The sequence below is a fragment of the Cygnus atratus genome, chromosome 2, assembly GCF_013377495.2.
Source record: "Cygnus atratus isolate AKBS03 ecotype Queensland, Australia chromosome 2, CAtr_DNAZoo_HiC_assembly, whole genome shotgun sequence".
NCBI lineage: Eukaryota > Metazoa > Chordata > Aves > Anseriformes > Anatidae > Cygnus > Cygnus atratus.
Window position 1 is genome coordinate 127,037,817 of NC_066363.1, and position 11,200 is coordinate 127,049,016.

At 40.1% G+C, this 11,200-nt stretch overlaps 1 protein-coding gene across 1 annotated transcript; it reads right to left on the reverse strand.

Annotated features, from left to right (window-relative positions):
- Nucleotides 1-4,168: 4,168 nt before the first annotated feature.
- On the reverse strand, nucleotides 4,169-11,086 carry RPL7 (ribosomal protein L7). Its single transcript, XM_035563147.2, has 7 exons — nucleotides 10,974-11,086; nucleotides 10,258-10,360; nucleotides 9,488-9,654; nucleotides 8,741-8,878; nucleotides 8,285-8,394; nucleotides 7,043-7,253; nucleotides 4,169-4,233 (listed from the first exon to the last, which is right to left on the reverse strand). Exons 1-6 carry the CDS (start codon nucleotides 10,985-10,987, stop codon nucleotides 7,045-7,047), a joined length of 741 nt encoding a protein of 246 aa, XP_035419040.1. The 5' UTR covers nucleotides 10,988-11,086; the 3' UTR covers nucleotides 4,169-4,233; nucleotides 7,043-7,044.
- Nucleotides 11,087-11,200: the final 114 nt, after the last annotated feature.

The following is an 11,200-nucleotide window of genomic DNA, read 5'->3' on the forward strand; positions in this document are numbered from 1 at the left end:
GAAAGAGCATAGTATTTTAAATAACAGATGCCCTCAGACATGGCAGTGTGGTAATCCCCACATAGCTCCTAACAAAGCACAGTAGGAGTGGACACGCGCCACAGGTAGAGCTCAGAGCACTGCTACAGTGGTGTCGGGCACACGTTTGCCATGAGATGGTGAGTGCTCCAGGCAGACTCCGAGGCTGGTTGAGTTGTACCAACAACCACCTCTGCTTGGTACCTCCAGAGCAGCCCAGGATGGGCAGCATGTAAAGCACGTGGTGTGCTGGTTTGTTAAATGGGATTTACAGCCTCTCTGCACTGCAAAGCAGTGCTAAGCAAGTAAAGGGTAATACTGCTGCTTATACCTTCCTCCATATGCTCCCTTTTCCTCCTGTACCCTAGCTTCTACTTTGCATGTAGTTTCTTCCCCATACCCACCACGTGGCCCCATGACAGGCAGCACACTCCCTTATTTCTCACTGTTTTCCTCTAAGCAAGTTGTTATTTCATAGTGAAAGACATTTGGTGCGATGAGCAGTTTATATGAAGAAACACCAGATAAAAAACTGCTTTTGTGGATTTTGTTATCTTTAGAAAAATAATTCTGGGAAAATTGCTTACAACTGCGAACTATGAAAATGTGCTTGCTTGTAATATGACCCAAGGTCACAAGCACTTCTAGTTTTCAGGAATATATGAGACTAGAAATGGCTGGTGTCATCATCTAGGGACAGAGTAAAAAATGATGGAAGCTTTGTGTGGAAAATTGTTTCTGAACATCTTCAGTCTTAGCACCTGCAGTTCATGAGTTTAGCACCTGATTTTTCAGGCTCTTCCGTCACGAAAAACTCCACCATAAAAGAGCCTGCTAACATCAAAACCTGTATTTAGGCAGGGCAGACACTTTGGGGATCCTAGGTGCCTGTGGTAGTCTGGTATGGTACAGAAGCTTTTAAAAGAAACAAGTATGCCAAGAATGGGAACTGCACAAAAGACAACTGGAATGATCAATTTAAACATCCCTGAATAGAAATTCCCACTGCAATTTACACCTAATGAAACCAGTTGAGCAGAACATTTTTCCCAGGATTTGTGAGACTAAGATTTTGTTCCCTTCTAAGCTTGACTGTTTTTAGATTCATATCTCTGTCCACTCTGTAGTTTCCAAATCTAAGCTAAAATCACGATCATCTCCCTGCCATAACTTTTCAATAAGGAGAAATGTGCAGATTTTCTCACCTGCAATTCTGTAGAAAGGAGTCTTCTGGAAACTAGGAGCAGGCAGCAGGAATGGAAATGGGCAGAGGAAGCAAAGCCTGTAAGAGGTACATGAAAGGCTACCCTCCCTCTCCTGAGCGCTATCTACTGCTAAAATGTAGATAAGTGACTTCCCACTGTGCGTGCTGCGTTACTCCAAATCCCCTTGTGAAGAATGGAGCATCCACCACTGCAGTTCTGAGTCCCACTGTGGGTGGCCACACATCTGAAAGCAGGGCTCTAGTATCCTTTGACTACCTAAAGAGGTACACTTAGTAACTTCTGCTGAGTAAGGGAGGCTCTGTGACTGCTGTCTACAAATCTCTTGGAAGTATAGCATACGTTTTAAGGGAAGAAAAAAAAATAAACCTCAATTTAGAAATGACCACTGACAAAGAACCTGGCACACGACTGGTTAAGCGTTCCAGCGGCTAATTATCTTCCATTAAAATTGCCTACTTGAAGCCAAAAGTTATCTGGCTTCAATTGCAAGACATTTCATCCTATTATAACTTTGCTAGATCAAAGAATTCTTTTATCAAACTACTTTTCTCCATAAAGGTAATTATAGGTAGATAATCATTTCGTAACGATGTCTGTCTTTAAACTGAATAAATTAAGGTCTCTTAGTATTATAAGACATGTTCTTGATTCTTGGCACAAGAACTGGATACTACATTTGGCACTAGTGTTAGCACTACTGGAACAAAAGTAATATTATCTCCCCCATACTATTTGATATTCCCTTTTTAATGCATCCAAGAATTGCATTTGGCCAAGTGGGAGCTTACGTTCAGCTGACCATCCATCACATCTCCCAACCTTCTCTCAAAACACTGATTCCCGGGACGGACTCCCATTCTGTTTCCAGATGTATGACTTTACACTTGGTGATAGTGAAACAGGCTGCCTGAGCTGGACACCAGCAAAGGAATACCAATTAACTGTAAAGCCTATAAACCCTAGCATGCCTGAAAACTTTATAAGCGAGTTGTTAGCATTTCAAAACTGTCTCCTTTTGCTTCTCCAATAGCTATTAGGTAAAGCTTCTGGCTTCAGTTCTGAGAAAAAGAGGAAGATGATTGCCATTCTGAAGGAGGATAAGAGTTCACAGAAGTTTTATTCCAGAACGTGTCAGTCTCTGGCAGTTACGAAGAGTGAAAAAATAACAGCATGTTTGCAAGAACTTGGACTTTATCATAAAACGTTGATAAAGGATTTGCATTATTTATTGTTTAGGGACCAAGTGATTTTCTTCAACAGCTACATTTTTAACTCATTACTTTGTAAGTGTTCCAATATGTATTATTCATGCATTGTGTAAGTGGATCATGCCTCATTTCCAGTGCAAATTCTGACCTCAACTATCCAATCATGTGCTGCTTCTATAACTGAATGCCATGGGACATGCCTGAAGAGCAAATCTGAAATCCTCAAAGTTGTGCTAGTATAAAAGGTGACTAACTCCTCTAATTACACAGGGTTATTGGACTTCTAACATAGCTAGGCTTTTAATACTGGTTTCCACACCATGTAGTAACATTTTGAAGTTATCTGAAAGTGGGTTTCAGAGGTAGGTTAAGAAAAAAGAGTTGCTCAAGTACCATGAAAACCAAGTCGACTTCCTCCTCCCTAATGCACGTATTCTTTAAACAAAATTTGGGACCTAAGGTGTAACGTTATCAGACAACTGACAGGTCTGACAGGACTTTTAACTTCACAAGCAAATCTTTTATTCTCTGCCTGTACCTTTTATACAAAATTTGCTATCCATTTGTTTTGCTTCATGATGTGTGCAATGCTCTTCTGCTAAGAAGTTGGTATAGTAGAATGTGTGTAAGGGAAAAAACTGAAGACATAGTAGCAAAGTAACAGCACTCTGTCAATTAAACCAACCCAGGTACTGTCTTCTTAAGTTACCAAATTTTTTTCCAGGTATGTCGCCCTGGTATCCGCATCTTATTGCCTGTCCATGCAACTCTAAGCTAATAGAATTAAGACAGTACTCTTATAAGCTCAACAGAAGAGCTGGTATCTCAGGAAGATAAAAGTGCAGTGTGTAATTTTCAATATGATTTTTTTTCCCCTTAATCCATCAACTTTATGAAAATGTTTTTTTCCCCTTTAAAGGCCACATTAAAAAGATACCTAACAAACGAAATACTTCAATGGTTTCCAACTAACTTATAAACTCATTCATCCATAACATCTAATTACTTGCACTGAACATCTGTAAAGAACTGCTAATTTCTTCTGATTTAATACAGTGATTACCTCAAATGGGCACAGGTGTCATTACTCTTTTTTTCACATTTAGTCACAAGCTGTGTTAGATTTTAGAGTTGCAGTCACAGAGGACTGTCACCCATCTTTGGGTTTCCTAACCTAGTTACTCACATTTGGAAACACTCTTACCTGATTGACACTCAGTTGTTTTACCAGTGTCCTTACAGTAACAAATGAAAGCACTCAACAATTTTCAATGAAGCCACTACCTTAAAAAAAAAACCTAGCCTTTGACTTTTGGTTAAAAGAAATCTGAAGTTGTTCAGAGCTTGAAGTAATTACTATGATGTTAAAATCAGGATCTTAACATCTTAACTGATTTAACCTTGACTCTTCTTTACACAGACAAATCTCACATAGATTTCTAGTGCACTAGAAGTACGAATCCTGTCCCCCACAGCATACACCTCAAATAGCTGAGTTCATAATTCACTCTGCTTTTAAAATAATTACTTGTTGCCATTCAAAAATAAATCCCTTGCCTGCCTGGGATCGTCACCCTCCAAATGAAACTGAAACAATATTACCCGTATAACATGAATTCAAAGGCATTTAGAGTTTCAAAGAGGTTACCCCAAAGTTAACTTAGCAACTAAAGCCACTGTGAGAAAGGATCACAAAAAGAACTACTGAGATGAGACTGTTTTGTGCAAGGTGATTTTATTAACAGACCAGATTTTGAAAGACTGCAGCTGGGCATCTGAATCTGAAAGGAAAAAAAAAATATACACATCATTAGACACATGAATATCTGAAACTACTTTGGCCACCCAAAGAGTTCATACATTTCTACAGTTTATAATGTGGGCTGAAAATATTGACTATTTCACCGTATTTAAAACTTCACTAGTCTTGCACACAGTAACTTCTGTACTGACATTTCTTTACTCAAAACACTGGTCTCCAGTGCCAGAACTAACAGAATAAGACACTTCTACTGATAGTTGTTGGTACCTATTTTCCTATTTGTATAAAAGCTTAGCAGGAAGGAACTCAGTATCTAAAGACACCTGAGGCACTACACATATCGTAACTTCTGCAGTAACCCTATTTTCAGCAAGTTTCAGGGACTGTTTATATACAAGAACTAAAACAAAAAAAGCAAACTTGTCTCTAATTCCTTTTAAACTTTTCTTGAGGGCTAATGAAATTCAGTATCTTGCCAATTACGAGTTGTCCAAAAATAAATAAAAATCAAGCACTACGCCCTAATTTCTTCCCAACCTAGACTAAGGAATCAGTTTATTTGAAATTGCTGCTAACAAAAAGACAAATAGCAGGAAGCCATCTACATATTAAGAAAAATACCTCTCCTTGAGATACATGGCCCTTCAGAAAGACAGTGCTAAGAGTATTGTCGTTATCTCATCTGAGCCTACTGCTCTAGTTTTTATAACCTCAGCAGAAGCTGTAACATTATTCTCTGCATACAGGTTATGTTTTAAGCACACTCAATTCTGAACAGCAGGAAAACAGCAAGAGTGGAAGTGCAGGAGACAAGAACAATCAGTATCCAGCTTTACACCAGAAGTATGTTTGTTTGCAGTCCAAGCTGAACAAGCGCTCGTAAGCCAGAAACAAGAAACTGCAAGCTCACTTCTTAAAAACTGACAGATGCAGTTAGGCTCTGCTATCTGCTACTTACATGGGGTTCTGAGCTAGAAGTGCAATGAAAAATACACACAGCCATGAGCATTCCTAACTTTTCTGCCAATATAGTACTTGTCACAGGAGTTTATAGCCACTATAGTAGTGAACTAGAAACTGACCTCCTACAGCAAGGCTCCTGAAAACTCAAGACCACTAGAAAACTTCAGATTCTTATCAATGAAGATGGAGGGAAAAGGATCGATGCTGTCAGAAAAGTTGCCAGGTTTCAATTAAATACAGTAGCTTTCATCTTGGGCTCAAGAACCACATACGAACATGAAGTGAAAATAGCTGTGCTCAACCTTTCTTACCAAGACTCTTGAATTAACTTAAGAGAAGCATCTGCCAGTGCTGAACGTGTAGCAGTTTGTGCCACCAGCAGCAAAATTTCTACAGAATGCTAGCATGAGTAACGTAACATCACCCTGGGCAAACATTCAGGCAACTTTGCTTCTCAAAATTACCCACTTCTCCCACAGATGAGTTAAATAGCTTTATGGGAACACTGTTGCCAGTAAGCAACTATTTTCCTCAAGCACCAAGTTTCCAGGTGCCATGCAACCAATGCTCTAAAAACTCCACTGCTTCACCCACAGAGACAAAAAGGAATAGGCAAGAAGCTCAGGGGAGTGAGAACAGGGCCTGCACGTGTATCTGCTGCAACGAAACAACTCAGTCAGTCAAATGGAAGGTTATTTCATAGGTGGTCTTTAGCTCCTTGGGCAGGGAGCAGACATGACTGAGCTCAACAAAACCACTAAGAAAAGGCTTAAGGAGAAAAAGCAGAGGCTTCCTTCCCTACAGAAGGGTAAGTTTCTGAGAACACTCATCCAAACAGCTTCCATTCATATTTTAAGCTCTAAAGTCTCATCACTACGTGCTGTTTCATTAACCGAACCCTCTGGAAGTTACTAATTTTTAAGTAAACTGAACATGTCTGATTTCTGCAGAAAAGCTTCTTCTTTGGAGGAGTTAGTTTGAGAAGAATTGCTTTTGCCCACTTTTTTTTTCCAAGCATCCTAAAACAAAGCTTTCTTAAAGTCCAGCATAAAGTCCAGCGTATTTGTCATTAACAAAAAGACTTTTCTCCTTGATGGAGAATTGATATGGGCAACACTGAAGCTAGTTTAGTGTGTGAGAATATTGGAAAAACCAATGTGAAGTCTGAGAACTGACGTTAAAAAAAGGTTTAGTTTTGTCATTGTATGGCACAGAATTCTCAAAAGAGGAACAGCAGCAACAACAGAAGTCATGACATTGTTTGAAGCAGATACTAACTTCAGGACTCAGTTGTCACTCTCAAAATACTTTAGGTCAGGTGTCCACTTTCCCATTTCTCAAGGATAGTTTAGTCAAATGGGCAAATTTGTCTTTCAAAATAACAGTATTATTTAACATAAAAGCTTCAACTGAATCCTTTTGAATGAAGATTGAACAAGCTGAAACTTCAGACCATTAACATGCCTTAAGTTGAGAATTTAGTTTATCCCAAGCCTATTTTTTTCAGAAAGCAGACAATCTGGAGAAATATTGTCCCTACAAAGGCAAAGACTTCAATTATATGAAGAATTCGTAAGTGACTGAAAATTGTAGCCAAAAATCTCAAGGCTTATCATCATAAAACCCAAATAATGTTTTGAAACAAGTTATTGGTAAATGGAAAATAAACAAGAGGAATGCTTACAGGTCATGAAAGCATCAGCTATAAACAAGATTTAACTCCTTAACAAGTATTTAGGCTACTGTAGGTACCACTCAAGCATGAGTGAATATATACTAAACGTGAATCATCAACCACTAACAGCTTCAGCTTATATACCAGAGATAGAAGAGGGAATGCTATTAACTAGGAAGTAAGATCTTACCTTTAGTTCATTCTCCTTATGAGTCTGTTTATCTGATCTTCTCTGTTACCAGCATCTCCACCCTCCACAAAGTGGATTGTTTTCTTCTTCATTCCACCCCGAGGAGAGGATAACTTGAAGGGCCAAAGGAAGTTGTTCACAACTTTGAAGTTCTTGCCAACAGTGTAAATCTCATGGATTACATCTTCCATGCAGATGATGCCAAGTTTTCCTAAAATTCAGGAAAGTTGTTTTCAGAAGAGCTACGCAGTCGCTATCAATGTTACACCTATTTAGCTTCATAAACTTCAGCAAGTCAGAAAGCATCCACTTTATCGAGACATCCCACGGCCAACTTTCCCAATTAAAATTCATCAGCTGCAGCTAACTCACACTATTTTATAGTTCATACCTGAGGCAGCAAGAGGAACAAGCAAACAATCGTCTAGTGGACCTCAGGAAAATAGAACTTTTCTTCAAAGAACACAGCAGGATTAGGATACTTAAACACTAACTACATGTAGCTCAGGGAAATTCACACTCAACTATTTATGCTGTTCAGTAATGTAGTACCACGTTTTCTTAATGCCTTTCCAGATTCTTCACTGACATGTTACAAATGAACTGTTTGTAAAATACAATACTGAGAAGGTACATCCTTATAGCATACTACTTGTACCTCTATGATCTGAAAAAAAGCCAAACATGACAGTCTGATTTGAGATCTAAACAAGAAAGATCCGTGTTTGCTTCTATTCCAGGCATGACTGGACAAGGAGGAGCCTCCTAGATCAGTCTGTTTCCTGACAAATGACCGCTGTGTTCTGCTTTTATAAAGTACATTAATGGCTTTTACTAGCTAGATCTTCTCACAGCAAGTTAAGAAAGGCTGTTTAGCAAGTATGAAGGTCTACAATACAAGCAAAGTCCAATATTAAATTTGAAACTTCACAGCCACATATGATAGGCCTCTTTCCTGCTGCAGCACCTTCTCCTTACTGAAACAACTACTGTCCTATTAAAGGTCGAGTTTACAATAAGCATTTGTAAAATGTAAAATCCTAGAATTTGGTTCTTGACATTTGAGTTTTAATACTTTTAAAATGAAAGTTACTTCCAATGTGCTTTGTATTAAGACAGAAACAGATTTAATTAACTAATCACTACTATTCTCCAGAGACAGGTAAGGACGGTTGTACAGCTCAGCACTACTCATACAAATGCAACAAGTTGGGTTTGGTTTTTAAGCAAAGTTCTACTTACCAAGGCATTTCCGAATCAGGGAATTATCAGTCAGAGCAATGCGCTTCTTGTTGATCTTGCCATAACCACGCTTGTAGATCAGCTCATGCACAGACTTCAGGTTTGGATAACTGAAACAACAGTCAAGTAAAAATTAGAATCCTCAGAACTTCACAACCTGCACTCCAAGTGAAATTTTGGTAACAAATAGTTTAAGATCATTTCAGCATGTCCCAAACACAAATACAAAAGCAACACAGAAGCAAACTTCACTCATACTGAGCTCCCAGAAGCCTACGGTGAGAACGTAACCATACATAGCAAGCACTGCCTTAACCATGTTTGTGTGTCCTTGTACTTTCCCTGCTTTGAACCAAGAACACTTTGAACACAGGAAAACCTGCACATCTGGCGTAGCAATCCGCAAAAGAGGCAACATTTGTATCCCAACTTGATAAAACTGACAATTTCACTCACCCCCATGCGATATAGGGTTCAACAATCCGCAACATGTTGATAGAAGCTTTGTTGAGCTTGACGAATGTGCCATTAAAAATCTGACGCAGGCGAAGAAGCTGCAACACCTTACGGACCTTGGGGCTGACACCATTGATGCTAGAGAACGCAAAGACACTCAATTATCTGCACCCCAGAAAAGAGAGTTATCACCAAAGCAGTAACAGGCAGAAAGAAAACAACCAGTATTATTGTCTCATCTGAAAGGTATTGCTTTTTCACCAATTCCACAGAGCAAGATCATTATGTTATTTATTATCTCAATGTATTTCAGTATTAAGGCAGATCTAACACCATGAAACACACTAAAACAAAAAATACACATCTTAGAGCTAAATATCCTTATGATCTCCTGCATATAGCTGTTAGTTTTCTCTAACACGCACTTCTGACAACATTCAGTACAGAATAGTTGCATATAATTTCATTAAAGTTAAATGAAACAGAACAGTCTGCATATTTTTGCAGTCTCGTCTTAAAAAAAATCCAGATTCCTAAAGGCAGCAGACATGCCCAGAATTAATGATTTTACACTTAAGCCTACACTGCATCCAAAATATTACTGCCAGTAACTTTCCAAGCAACCAGCTGAAGGCTTGGATTTATTTACAAAAATTTAAGCCCTCAAAACATACAAGTGACAAAAAAGGCTTTTTCAGTGTTTTTGAAAATAAAAACGTGTTCTTTTACATCTGTATTAATTCTTACCCTCTTATCCTGATCACAAAGGCAAGCTTGGGTTCAGCTGGAACGTAGTAATTGCCGGCTTTTCGGGCCATCCTGGCCATGCGGATCTCCTGCCTATACATGTGCCTGTACTCCTTGTGGTAAGCTTTGGCTCTTTCATAGATGATTTTTCTTTGCGCCTTACGAAACTGTAATTAATCAAACATTAATTAAGATTATATAATGCCCTTTAATACATGAAAAACAGATTCAGATAACACAGCCTATTCTCAAACTCCCCACAGTTCCACAGATTACAGCAACATCTGCAACACGGATTTTAAAATGACCATCAGTTCTGTCACATCGTAACAGTGATTTATTTTCAACAATACTTATAAATATTATCACACATCAAACTTTTCTTTACGAAAATCCTTTTAAGTTCAAGGAACATTTGGACAATGCTCTGAAACAGAGAGTTTGATTTTTGGGTGGTCCTGTGCAGAGCCAGGGGTTGAACTCAATGATCCTGTGGGTCTCTTCCAACTCGGGATATCCTATGGTTCCGACTGTTGACTAACCTTAGTCTTATGGAGAATCACACGCTTTGCCTTTGCTTTCTTTGCCCGGATCTGGTTTATTATACACTATCTTGATTTTTTTTTTTTTTTTTTTTTTTAGTATTTCAGACCTATATATTATAATACTAAAGCTAAATACTATGAAGCTACTCTTCTTTTAATGTAATCCAGGTAGCATTCTGCTGACCTGACAACAGCAACTCAAGCAAGCAATCGTGACATACTCACCTTTTTTTGAGCTAACAGCCTCTTCAGACGTTTGGCTTTTGCAGCTGCGTAAGCCTGCCGCCTCTTCAGGAGGCTTTCCGGTACAGAAGGCACCTTCTTTGCTCTAAACGACAAGGAAAAGCACTTTTAAAAGCCAAGTTCCTTCAAACCAGCAAGAAGCAGCACATTACAAACACCGATGCAAAGGGGCGGGACGGACATGCAGGCCCTACTGTCTCTAAGCAGTTTGCATTTAACTTGGTCCAGTTATTATCAAGCTGCCATACAGCCTGAAAGGATCACCTTTTGCATTAAAACAAGGAAGCCTGATATTTCCATCTGCTCTCCAAACGCCGATTACGGCTAATTAACATTTCAACAAGTGTTTTAAGAGGAGAAAAGCAGAAAGTACGACTGTAATTAAGAGTTATACCTTGTAGCTTTGTAACTTACTGGAATTTAAATCTATTAAACGCTTAGAAAGCCGCAAGACCGGCGTTTATAACGCAATAACGACTCCCTCCCTCCCCACCTCACCACGGGCCGCCGGGACAGCCACCGCCGCCTGCGGAAGGGACGGAGAGGGCTGCGGCCGCATCTCCGCCGCTCCCCATCCTCCCGCTCCTCCCGCGGGGGACCGACAGAGGCCCCGCGGCCGGGCAGCGTCCCCCCATCAGCCGAAGGGCGCCACGGCCGCGGATGGCGGCGGATGGCAGCGAGGCGCCGCGGGTACTTACTCCTTATCCGCCATCTTCAGCGCCGGAAGAGAGAGGGCGGGCGCATGCGCAGGGCCGCCTTAAGCCGCCCGCCTGCGCGGCAGGGCTTTAGGCGCTGGAAGGACCCCGGCTTTGGGGTGGCCGCGGCGCTGCCTGATCGCGGCGTGGAGAGCGGGTTGGTAGCGCAGTGCCTGAGTAGCTCGGCGGGGCACGTCACTTTTTTTTTTCTTTTTTTAATTTAGAAAGTT

What these genes read in the sequence shown, in the direction of transcription:
- RPL7 (XM_035563147.2), bottom strand. An exon ending in GAACCCTATATCGCATGGGG is followed by an intron (nt 8,395 to 8,740) that starts GTGAGTGAAATT and finishes CTGTTGTTTCAG; the next exon opens with TTATCCAAACCTGAAGTCTG. An exon ending in CCTGATTCGGAAATGCCTTG is followed by an intron (nt 7,254 to 8,284) that starts GTAAGTAGAACT and finishes CCTGAATTTTAG; the next exon opens with GAAAACTTGGCATCATCTGC.